Consider the following 13,815-nt stretch of genomic DNA (forward strand, 5'->3'; position numbering starts at 1 on the left):
TAAACAGCAGGCACCTGTGACGGATGGAGAGCTCAGCTGCAAGCATTCAGTCAGGCTGTCAGGCCGCTGGCTGCTGCTGCGTCTGTCAGTGACTTAAACGACCACATATGGGACTTTATTAAAGCAAAGGGGAAACTGCTTGGCTGCAGCAAAGACACATTTGGGTTGACCTGGAGTACTACTAAGGTCAGGGCCGCCGCTCCCATTACGCAGAGTACACATTGTGCATAGTGCACCATCTCTGTGGGGTGCACCAACGTCCGTGTGGGGCCTGTTGCACGCGGGGACGTATTGCGACATTATCGATCGAGTGTGCACAGAAAGCGTGAACGCTCGCACATGACATGTCGTTGAATCATCTGTTAGCACCTGTCCTGTTGTGCCACTGTATTTACCCCTGAAAAAACTTGTATCATTCACCGTGGGAGCGAGAATTGAGTTGACATTATTATCCATCAATGCATTTTCTTGACCGCTTATTCCTCACAAGAGTCGTGGGAGGTGCTGGAGCCTATCTCAGCTGGCTTTAGGCAGTATAGGTGGGGTACACCCTGTACTGGTTGCCGGCCAATCGCAGGGCACACAGAGACAAACAACCACTCGCACTCACAACCACACCTAGGGACATTTCAGAGCGCCCAATTAACCTGCCATGCATGTCTTTGGAATGTGAGAGAAGACCGGAGTACCCGGAGAAGACCCACGAGGGCACGGGGAGAACATGCAAACTCTACCCAGGAAGGCCGGAGCCTGGACTCGAACCGGAGTCCTCAGAACTGGGAGGCGTGGGGAGAACATGCAAACTCCACCCAGGAAGGCCGGAGCCTGGACTCGAACCCGAGTCCTAAGTACTGGGAGGCGGACGTGCTAACCAGCCATCCACCATGCCGCCCATGACATTATTATGTTTGTTTTCAATTAAAGACATGAAGCGCACACATCAGTCTTGATTTTCAGTTACATATTTTCAAAAAAGTGCTTGCATTGAAAGATCAGTAGATGCATGGAGGCAATTAAAAGAAAAACAATGACCGTATGTCATTCGTGTTTGGCAGTCAACTCGTGGTGTGTCAAACATAAATAAATACTATGTGAGCACATTCCAGGATGTATGTGGAAATATTTTATAATTTATCATCCAGATCAATAACCTCTGCCACAGACGCACCAAAATCAGAACAGAAGAGTGGCAACTCTTTTTTTTTTCTTTTCTTTTTTAATTCTTTGTTTCTCTGCATGTTTATATGTTCAATAAATCAAATCAATAATCAATCAATCAATCAATCAACTCAAATTTCTAATAAACCTTGATTGTTTTTCGAAGCACATCCATCAGCCACAAAATATTTCCCCAATCTGTCGAGTACTTTCCAAGTCGCAATATAAATAGGGCTCTGTGATTAAAGGATTAAGAATTGTATTAATATGAAGACCAGCAGTGAGCATCAGCGAGCGAGTGATTATCGAGACGTGACGGAAATGAGTTTGACATCAGCCAATCACAGTCCAACTTTTCCTTCTTTACATTGGTTTGCAAATTGAAGACGTAAACAGATAGTAGAAGAAACAAGAAGTAAACAATGACCTAACGCGCAGTTGATGGACAACCATGACTTGGCGTCGTCTTGCCAAGATGAAAAAAGATGGTTCTTCCCCGTCGCTTTTGTGGCGATATCTCCAAATCGATGTGGAGTAAATAATGCCATTGCGCAAGGTGAGTCAAGAAAATAAATAAATAAAAGAAAGAGAAAAAAAAAGAAAAAGACAAGAAAAATTGAACACTGTCTTTTCTTTCTTGGTCCTTTAATTTCCTTTAATTCTAAATTGTTGATTACATTATATGCTTTTTAATGGCAGTGGTATAATTGGGAGTATTAAGCCTCTATGGGACTCTCTCTAGGTGAGGAAAATGAATAAGGATGGCCAAAAATCAGGCATGTAATCAACCAAAAATTATTTTTTTTTCTTTCTTTTTCTAGACAAACCTGTGATGATGGATAAGATTTTCACAGTTACCACAAACTGTATATTTCTGTTTCTTACAGTTTGACCATCTATAGAGAAATCAGAAAGTCCCCCACCCCTTGTTTTAATCTAAGATTTTAAATAAATAAATATATATATATATATATATATATATATATATATATATATATATATATATATATATATATATATATATATATATATATATATATATATATATATATAAACTTTGTGGCGTTTATTCATGTATGTATGCCAGAGTGAATCAGTATTGATTTCAAGTGAAAATGACTAGCTTTCTTACCAGTGTGCGTCCGATAATGGTCCTTCATTGCTGACACGTTGAGGAAGGCGTAGTGGCAGGCCGGCCAAGAACACTTATATGGTTTCTCCCCACTGTGCAGTTTCAGGTGGTTGTTTAGGGCCCACTTCTCACTAAAGGTGCGCTCGCACAACTTGCACTCGAACTTCCTGTAGCATATAGGAGGGAAAGGAGGAAGAAGGCAAGGACAGGAAGTCACAACAGGGGGGAAACCGTTATTTACTGATCCCAGCACTGACAACAAATACTGGGAAGTCTATGCTATGAGAAAGGAACTGCAGGTTGATGGGTAGTTGCACTCCTAGTCACAGAGCACAGGAGCATTTGATTGTACGCTGTATGTCTGCGTTGACACAAACACTTGCAAACGCACGCACACACTACTTACTAGCACACTCACATGCACACCGCGGCACACACAAAAGTGCAGTTGGCTACTGGTATGTCATGTCTGTATAAGCAGGCATTGATTTTTCTGTCCTGGCCTGCCACCTACACCATTTATTCTCTGCTTTGCACCAGGGCCCAGAGGACTCTAGAAATTCTGTTACAGTCCACAACACACACACACACACACACACACACACGAACACACCCGCACACACACACACTGGTGGTGGGGTGCTGCTTGGAGAATAAAGTTCACCTGTCTAGCATCCCTGACCACTTAGCCAGGGTTAAATGTACAGTTATCAACATTTTACCCACCACCTCTCCTGAGGCTTCTGTATCAAAGCTTCTCTCACTCTTCCAAACTCCATTCAAACACTGACTCATATCATCTGTATTATCATCATTAACAGCCCCTCTGCATTAATAGACAATATCAACCCCATAAATGTGCAACTGTGCTTACAATCCACTGTTGTTTGATTTGCTAAAAACTTAATTAGAAATCAGGAAATTCACAAATTTGACAATTGACATGCATACTTCAATACAGTAACAATAATTGAAAGTAATGAGACCAGAAATTCAAGTTTTCAGATGGAGTAAACTATTAAATAAATATGTATATGTTTATAATGGATGCCATCATACCATCTTTTACATATGTAGGACACAAAACCTTCCAGTACAAAGTAGTGCAATTATACGGCAGTGCACAATACAACTTTGCAAGTAAACATAATTATTGTAAAAGACAATACAAATACATAAACATACATCTGTTGAGAGTGGCAATTAAAACGGTGTCTTATTTTCTTCATAAAGGCTGTTTTACAGTTCATGTCCTGTAATGTATCAGTCTGAGCTTTTGTATAGTTGGTGTCAGGAATGTGAAAACGCATCTTGTTTTGACTAACTCGACATGTGTCTGTTCCTCATGCTGACGCCTACATTACTTTTTGTCTCACGTGTGTGGGATGTTTGCACCTATATTCATCTGCTGTGCGAGTGGACTTCAAGAAACACACAAAAAGTAAACAATAGGAAAAACTTGGGCTAGAATTAATCTTTACCCGACTCTATAATTTAGACGCAGAATGAGTAATGTGCGAGTCATAAACAAATGAAGTCAGGTTTCGGGGAGCATTTGTCTTGCAGTGAGGCCCATGTTATTTTAGGGAGGGTGGCTGTCTTTAAGTCCTGATTGTGTCGTTTAATCCCCATGGTATCTGTTTCATAGCGAGCCGCATGACACTCACCTGAACAAATAATGACTCCACGCAGCATGTAGCATGTGTCTGAGTCAATAATTAAAATCATACATCTTCCTTACTGGAAGAAGGGGGGCAATGTAGTAAGGGGAGGAATGGAAAACGAAAGAGCCGGGAATTAAAGGTGGTGGGGCTCAGTGGGCGGGTAAAGAGCAAAATGTGTCATGGCTACATTGACAAGCTATATGTTCCATGAAGATGACTTTGGATCGGCTATAGATGTTTTTTAAGACGCTTACGAGAAAGGAAGGAGAAGCTGTAAAACGCCGCCAGTAACCTCTATGCTTATTAAACAGCCTTATTTCTTTCATCATGTGACTTAGGACAAACGTATTTGACCAATAGATGTACATTTGCATCTGCATTTCCTCACTCCCTGCGGTATTTATACAATAGCTCATTGCTCGTGCCACCATGGGAGAGGTAAATAAGATGAGTGAAGAGATGCTATCTTTTATTGTAAGCAATATGAGCAACACTCATGCTTTATGAGCTCAACAGGCCATTGTTTATTATGCGGCCTAATCGCAAAGTAAGGCAGGAAGGCAGGCAGATCCTGACAATGTTGGGATGGAGAAAAATGAGAGCCAAGGCAAAGCAGAGGAGAGGATGGAAGTGCGTGCGCTCCCAGCACTGACTATCAGTGGGTGGTTTGTAAGGATGAGAGAAGGGCTTGGGTCTGTTTTTTTATGGGATCAGATGGAGTGCTTTGATCTTGTCCCCGCATGTCAGATTCCGTCACGATTCGCTGTATTACACATACATATGAACACTGCCTCTAAACAGCCAGGCACCATGCAAAACTCGTTGAAGGTAGGAGGAGTACAAGGGGAGAGAAATCAAGAATTGTGTGCAGTTAATGCCCATGACAAAAACGAAGACGAACTAAGGGTCTGACAATTTCAAAATGTATTTGTAGTTTACAACAAGCAAATTCATACCTTTTGGAATCTTGCTTTGGATTTTTGTATAGTTTATATAATTATCCACTCTCATTGTTTTTAGCTAGAACATCAAATATGTTTTAAATGTGTCTCGATATTAGGCCAAAAATATAGGCTGTGTCCAGATGTGCATTTGTATGTATATGTATGTATATATATATATATATATATATATATATATATATATATATATATATATATATATATATATATATATATATATGAATATAACAACATAGCACATGTGTCTTAATGCACATATTTTTCTATATTTTGTTTAAAAACGAAATAGGATGTGTTACTTAAAAAAAATGCTGTTTTTATTCCCCCAAATATCTAAAATAAGCACATTTTAGAGATGTAATTTTAATGCTTTGATATTTTTGCTCGGATCGGCTCATGCCTATTAATAAATTTTCCTTGCTCTGCAGTGCATACACATTTAGACCAGGCATGCCGCTTGGTGGTAAACCAGGAGAGCTACTAACAAAAACATATTTGTCGTCCAGCATAATAAACATATCCTTTTGGTATACATATGACTGTTATTATAAAATGCAAGTAAATTAATGTAAAATACCTGGATACGTATCGCCTTGAAGATCATGCATTGGGATACATATGTATCGTGATACGTTTCGTATCGTGACCCCTGTATCGTGATACGTATTGTATCGTGAGGTTGGCGGCAATACCCAGTCCTACTAGACACTCAGCATTAAGGATTGGAATTGGGGGGTTAGATCACCAAATGATTCCCGAGCACGGCCCGCGTTGCTCACCGCTCCCTCAGGGGATGGGTCAAATGTAGAGAACACATCTCACCCCACTTAGGTGGATGTGACAATCAGTGGTACTTTAACTTTACTAATTTTTCTTCACCCAAGTGGAGCAATAATGACAGTTTTTTATTTACAATGTGGCAATGAGAGACACACACAATATGGGAAAAGAAATTTGTTAGTTTGCATGCAACTCTATATGTACAAAAGTAAACTAAATTTAGCACAAGAAGACACTGTAACATTACTGAACTTCATAAAGCAGACCAGATGCTACAGAATTACAGGATGTAGACAATAATTCATTCTAGAGATGCAACGATTCATTGATTAATTGACAACTAATTAATTATCAAATAATTATTTTGATAATAAATCTATAATTTACATACCTTTTTTAAATTTAATATTGTCCAAAATCCTCAGAATTTCCATTTCTCAACAGTAAATAATGACCGATTTCTGAAGAGCTCCATGAAAGCAGAATGATGGCCTTTGTGTTGAGACAAAATATACTGTAACATTTGGTTTTCCCATACTTTGGAAAATAATGATCAACATTTTTTCCCATTTTACGACATGTTATGGACCAAACCAATAAGTGAATTATAATTAATGTATGTTTGTGCATTTTCAGTGCTGTCAAGTTGAACAAAATGTCCCATTTTTGAATAAAGGAATTAGAATTAAAACCCATTTTTTAAAATACGATTCATCAATTAACCAACAATATAATTCTGAAAAAGTGATTATTGAAAATAGTTGTTAGTTACAGCCTTAACTCATTATTTAAGCTATTTGTATGGACATGTCAGACATAACGGTAGACAGTGGTACCTCCACTTACGAAATTAATTGGTTCTGGAAGAAAGTTCTTAAGTAGAAAATTTTGTAAGTAGAGACGCATTTTCCATGTAAATGCCCTAATCCGTTCCAAGCCCCCCAAAATTCAGACATAAATGTTTTATAAAGCATAAAAATGCATCAAAACATGTAACAAATACATGTTACAATTAGATTATTGCACAATAAATGAGAGTTGTGCATAATGTAAAAAACAAAGAATAGAGTAAAGAATAAAAATGATGGTTATTTACCTTTTTAACTGCTGTCCTCATCGTTTTTTGCCCTCTTTGGTTCATGTTCTCCTCTCTCAGAAGTGTTTTTTTTTTTGCCTGGTCTTTTGTAAAGAACTGATCCATGGATCCATGGATCCATGGATGTTTTTTTTTTTGTTTTTTTTTTGTTGTTTTTTTTGTTTTGTTTTTTTAAACAATCCTTCGGAAATGTCCAAGGCAAACATTATCAAAGTGAGCAAACGCCCGACTGATGAACACTTTTTCTGGGCGATTCTTTTAAACAAATTCTGAAACTTCATGGAAACTTCCGGCATGGCGAGGCATCTTTTTCAAAAAAAGGCCCGTCTCGTCGCAATTAAAAACTTACTGTGCCTTCATCAATCACCAATTGTTTGAATTCTTGCACAAATTCGTTGGCCGTTAGTTCATACATTTACGGAACACCTCATGGGCCGTGGGATGAATGATGAGGACGCTGTATAGACACCGATCTAGTATACGCTCATAGATACCTATGGTAGAGGTTCCTCTAAGCCAATGGGATGCCAGAACGAAGCACAAACACCAATCTAGTATTTACGCTCATAGGTACCTATGGTAGGAAATAGCCATAGCCGAAAGTATGCTGCGTTCGGTAATGTATTTTTACCTTTCGTATCTAGAAATTTCTTTCGTAACAAGAGGCAATATTTTCCCGTTGAGGCGTTTCGTAACTTGAAAATTTCGTATGAAGAGACGTTTGTAAGTAGAGGTTCCACTGTACAGGTTTTGATGCCTGCTGATAATGCGCCCTAACCAGAAGCCATTGACAAACAAATCAGTGTCTATTCAGTGTCAGTGTATTTTCTTATTTATTTATTTTTTTTTAAAGTTCAATTTTATTTATTTTTGTAAACAATGTATGACCAAGCACAGGCCAAACAAATCAGCAGTACATTTCATGTATTTGGTCTGAATTCAAGGCCACATAATACAATTTTGAAATAACGCAAGTAGTTCCCTTACCAGTCTTTATAACTCCGCTTTTCTTCATCCTTCTCTTCCCTCTGTTCCCCCCAGATCATGCAGTGTGGTGACATGATTGACACCCGGCACAGATTTATTCAAAGACCCAGGTGGGCTTCTTGCCTGTACTTTCTGAAAGCTGCATGCTTCCATGTGTATGCCGTCACTCATTACCATATACTGTGGTGTGATCTTGTCATCAGTTCAGGAATAAACTACTGGCAGAACATCAGAGGCCATACCGGGCCTAATTGTGATATACTGTATATCTCTGAGGAGCTGTAGCATTATCAGTGGTTGTGTGTGTGTGTGTGTGTGTGTGTGTGTGTGTGTGTGTGTGTGTGTGTGTGTGTAGGTGTGTGTGTGTGTGTGTGGGTGTGTGTAGGTGTGGGGGTGTGTGTATGTATATATATATATATATATATATATATATATATATGTATATAGTCCTACCGACACACTACTGCCTCCGAGTGGTGAGGTGTAAGTGTGCGTATTTAAGTGTCATAATTGCTGACAATTGTGCCAAGTGAATGTTTGTATTTTTCAGATTCATTCAACAGACAACTCAAACAAAACAAAACACACAAAAAAACAAAACAAAACAAAAAAAACCAAAAAAAAAAGATTATAGCTGTACATAAATAGAACAGAAATGTCTGTGCAGGATGGAAATGACTAATCTAACAGTGATCACACGGACACGATATTTCATCAAACAAATCAATGACCATAGAACATTTTTTTTTCAATGAATACATTTTTGAAGGACTGTTCAACATTTTTTTTTTTGTTTGGGGTGTTGGCCAGTTGGTGCGCGGAACTAATCTCCAACGCTCTCTCATGGCAACACAAAGACAGAAAAAAAAAAAGAGGGGCCGACTCTCGCCTGAAGCCAAACTGACACAAACAGACAACTTCAAAGTGAAGACTGTTGTTTATTTGGCAAAGGGAAAGGGGGGAGAAAATTTATCTGATATGCAACTGTCAGGAGAGCATTTTCACATGCAAAATAGCGAGTGAGTGAGAGAGATTACCTAGAGGGAGGAACATGACAGCATTCACTAGGGTCAGAATGGATCATCATCTTCACCCTCCTACTGCATCATCTCTCTTTCTCCCTCCATCTTTAGCTCTACACTTCCCTTATTTCTTCCTCCCGTTTTGCCCTCCCCAGTATTTTCCCTCTCGTCCTGTTTTCAGACTTCATCACTCTGCACTTCGACAAGCCGGCAGCTTAGATCCAGACTAAATTAGCTGAATGAAGATTAAATCATTGGCCCTGAGCTCTCCAAGATATTGGGAGAAAGACTGAGTAAGCCTTAAATGGTAGCTGACTGAATTTGGACCTAAATATGTGTCTAAAGAGATGATCTTCTTTTAATAGGGATCAATGGAAACCCAATTTGATTGTGGTATAGGGTAAAAAATGCTGAACAAATTCCATTTATCTTTCCTGAACACGGATGCTGGCTTTGTTATTTGTCATGGGCAAAGCCAATCTGGACTAAGCTATCAAACACTGCTCAGGGTGATTAGGATAATTCAACGAGATTTGCAGTTATTAAAATAAGTTTTCTGCTTGGTGTTTGTCACACAGAACTGGCTCTCCCGGGAAGTCCAAGAATTATCCTAACAGAGGGTCACTTTAAAGTATACAGCCAGCATACTCATCACAAGAAACATAAAACCACCATGAAGGGGCCACATGTGTCTACACACTATTGTAGATGAATCTCCTATAGAGGACTGCTGCATATGACTGCAATATAAACAACGGCACACAACAGAGATGGTGTGGCTGATTTATGTTTACCTACTATCCCAAGAGGAGGAGGAGGAGTGGAAAGAAAAGATAATGAAATAAATAATAAACGGCCGAGCCCATCAGATAAGCTCCTGTTTATCCTGCTGTAGGGCAAATACAAATTGTCAATTTAATGAACATGGTAGACGTGATGAAAGCGGGGTGAAGGAGCCTCCTGTCTAACAAACAATCAGGAAATGTTATCTTAATATTGTTGTGCTGTTATTCAGCCCATAACTTACGGGATAGAGAGAGAGGAAAATGAGGTGGCATGAAGGCAGAGGGGAGTGAACGGATGGGCAGCGTGGTGCAAAGGCCACGTCCCTCTGTGGTGGCCTTGTTATTGCCTATTTTTATTATTAGCCATAGCTCAAGAGTCCCAAACACATTTTGGAGCATGTAGTCCTAAATCTTAACCACAGACTACGTCCAGCTGCACAAACATTAGACACACACGCACACACACGCAGAAGCTCCATAAAGAAATGATAAAATAATAAATCAGACCCTAGGTCTTGCTTTTCTATCCATCAATCTATGCTCAAGCAAATTTGATGTGACGTTTCACCACAAGCTACAAAATGTAGACTAAAAATACAGTATACCACATGCAAAGCTCCCAAAACATATTGATTTGTATCATACACTTTGCCTCACGCTCAAATATTCTTTCACCAGTCTTTTACGGACCACTTTAAAAGGGGTGGGAATGGATCGTTCAATGACTCTTTATAATTCTTTAATTTAAGGCTTTGCAATCTGAGCAGCCACCTAAATTAACATTATCTCCATATTTATATATTGCAAGCCCTAAATTGCGTCAGGAAGAATTACTATCAATATGAGTATCTCCAACAATAACTCAGCCCTGCAGCTGTGGACAGGATGCTCTTTATCAGGCTCCTGATAGGCCTTAAATACAGCACAAGGCAGCCATATCAGAGCTTTTTCTCTCTAATATCAGGCTGCATTAGCACATCGTAAATCAAATTACATTGCTAGAATTTCATTAGGGTCACCTGCCAGAGCTGCGGTGCAACAGAAATATTTATGTTTCTATGCTGCAAATCTGCACTTTCAGGTATACTACCGAACGGAAGGGGGGTAGGTTTAAGCGTGAAAATTGGGTACCTAATTATCTTTTAAAAATACAGAGAAAGCATGTTATGAATTATGGAACTCATGAAGTGAGCTGGCGTTTTCTAAACCTGTGAGGATGAGAGTTGCTTTCGAAAGTCTCCTCTCATCCAATTAGCATTGTCCCTAAATTTGCTCAGAATAGTACAGGATGATGCATGATGTTGATTGATTTGGGCCCTCAACAACAGGCTAATGCGATAAGGCAAACACAAGACTGCTAATAGCGCAAATATTTATTCAAACAGGATCTAAACGCTATTAGCGGGTTCTGTCTTTATTATTTAATCATAATCAAAGAATTCACTTTCACATTTGTTTATCTTCCTGTGTGATAATGCTTCATGGGCCTGGATCATTATCACAAAGGGGAGTTTGATTAGACACTGAGTCAGTGACCGGAATGGCTGCCACTTGATAGAAAGTGCAGTAAATATGTCAAACAACAAGGTGAAATAAATCATTAGGCCTTGGAACAACAATGCTCACTGCCAAGCTTCAAACGGGCAACTCATATTTACTCTCCAAAATGATTTTAGATGAACGAGCACTGCCTCTAATCAAATTACATGGCACTAGTTACATTCATATTTGGTATGTGTTTCTCCTCTCTTTCCTTCTTTTTCGGAAATTAGATAGATTATTAAGCTCACAGATAGCAGTACCTCAACAAGATGGCTGTAGTTCTATTCTGCATGTACATTGCAACAATAGGCCGTTTATCCAGAATTAAGTGTGTGTTTGTGTGTGTTAAGTGTGGGTCTGTGTGTGCTCCAGTGGGCACAAGTGAAAGAGCAGGTCCATTCTACTCTCTTATTACTGGAATTGTAATTCAATGATCACCTAAGATCACATGTGTGCCATAAATCAGATAGGCATGACAGAGGATGAAAAATTGTATTAATAATGTGAAACTTATTATACGGTCCCAAATGCTCCCTTGATAAATGACATTGTTTGGGTTTGACAATGATTGCATTTAAAACATTATTTCTGTTTATGTGTGCGCGCGGGTTTGTGTGTACTGGACATTGCAGCAGTGTCAGATTGTTGGGTGGGGAAGACAGAGGTGGGGTCCCCAAGCTTCATAAAATATTCAAGATGTTTCTCCCACTTCTCTCTGGAGTCAATGGGCATATACAAGCTGTGGCAGTAAGGGTATAAATGTTTGGGTGTGTGTGTGTGTGCGTGTGCAGCACAGGAGTAAAATGATGAATAACTGAAACATGTGCATCTTCAAGTTATGAAGCAATTATAATCTATCTCAGTCACATATGCACATTTTTTTTTAAATGTACAAATACAAGCTAAACAAACTACACCTTTCTATGATCAATTATACATGAATTGTTTTGTTGGATTTATTTTTTCCCTTTTCTTAACCTATCTATCTTGGTATGTGACAGAAAAGGATTCAGCAGCGGTTGCTTTTCTATTACACATGCACAAACACATTAATGCACTAATGCTTGTTTATGCTTGTTTCAACAACCATCTATACGGATTAAGTGCCTTTGCTTAGTGCATTAGCTGTATTGAAGGACGTGAAGTCAGACATGGAGCCAGAAACCCAAACCTGCCTGCCAACTTGGACTGTAAATTGCTGGACGGCAATGTCAGCCATTTAAAAAGAAAAAATGCACGCCAACTCTGACAGATAATTGAGTGACAAATGTATTGTCGCTAGTTAAGTACACAAGAATTGTCTTCCAGTAAAAAACTGTGTCAGTTTGTGCATTGAATGACCTTGTTAATTTTCCTGATTATTTGATCAAGGAAATTAAATGAAATAACTAGCACATTCCACTCATTTTTTTGTGTCCCATTTTGTGCAGTTAATTGAATGGATTTTATTTATTTATTTATTTATTTATTTTAATCTTAAAGGTGTTTCCAGGGCAGCACCACAGTTCCAATTTAATGAAAAATTTGCACGTGTGTACAAAATACTTCTGAATTTTGAGATGGTTCTAATATTTTCCATGCAACTTAATTTTGTCTTTATTTTTGATTGAGCTAATGAAAGTTGCAGCCACGCATTGAGTAGTAACACTATGAGCAACGGTATTTCCCTCTGTTTTTCTTTGTAGACCCTTTCCATGTCCCGCACACAGAGTGACATATGCCATTCCTAAGGAATTTCTAAATATATCCTACTCAATAACAGCAACCATTTCACACTCCTTTTCTCTTCCCTGCAAAAAAAAAAACAATGGAGGGAGGCTATTCATCTCACTCCATTGGAGACCACAATGAAATAAATCAAGATATTTTCCCACAAATACAATAATATTTGTATTTGGGGTGGGGCAGACATAATTGATGACTGTGGTCGTGCTAATTAAAAATGGCAGAGGTTTCATTAATCTTGGTCATTGGATTGGGGGATTGTAGGATAGCAGCTGCAGAGCTGGCTGGACAGAGGAGACAGCGTCACCTCTGTCGTCCTCTATGTGTTCAGTGATTTGAGCTATTGTTGAGTTTATGAGAAGAATTGAGTTAATGTAAGATCTCCATACTATATTAATTTAGAAATGTGTCTGTTGCCTTATGTCCTCAATTTGAACATAGTCAATACAGTGGCTAGCACATTTGCAGCATGCTGGGAGATTCAATGTATTATTTGGGCTCTGTATTGCAGTCAGTGTTCCACTATCACACACACAGCTCCGTACAAACTAATCTATTGTGTGAGTAAGGTTGGTTTGACTGGTATGAACAAAAAAATAAATAAAAAAAATGTTTGGAGAAGAGTATTCTCAACATACAGTTTATAGCCCTGGATACATGGAGGCACACACATTTTTATTTTTATTTTTTTACCTGTACATGGGTATAAGGAACATGCACAAATGCACATGCATACACATTTGCATACCGTGCAATCAAATGCACAGGGCATATATGTTAGGTACACATGCACACAAATATACAAACACGCAAACATGTCTCCGGGTCAGGGGACACCGGCAGCTCAGAGCCAGCTGTGACCTGGCATCCAGGTGCTCAGGAAAACCGCTGTTAACAGCAACGATTGATGATCTAATCAAACTGTCACCACAGCAATCTGCTACAGGGGAGGCGAGCGTGGG

General features: G+C 39.0%; 1 protein-coding gene across 1 annotated transcript in view; it reads right to left on the minus strand.

Annotated features, from left to right (window-relative positions):
- The window catches only part of znf407 (zinc finger protein 407), a 202,337-nt gene that overhangs the window by 68,685 nt on the left and 119,837 nt on the right, over positions 1-13,815 (minus strand). Inside the window, exon 6 of the mRNA XM_077527742.1 lies at positions 2,291-2,457. Within this exon, the coding sequence (XP_077383868.1) occupies positions 2,291-2,457 (167 nt within the window). The remainder of the gene's footprint in view (positions 1-2,290; positions 2,458-13,815) is intronic.

The sequence above is a fragment of the Festucalex cinctus genome, chromosome 7, assembly GCF_051991245.1.
Source record: "Festucalex cinctus isolate MCC-2025b chromosome 7, RoL_Fcin_1.0, whole genome shotgun sequence".
Classification (NCBI taxonomy): domain Eukaryota; kingdom Metazoa; phylum Chordata; class Actinopteri; order Syngnathiformes; family Syngnathidae; genus Festucalex; species Festucalex cinctus.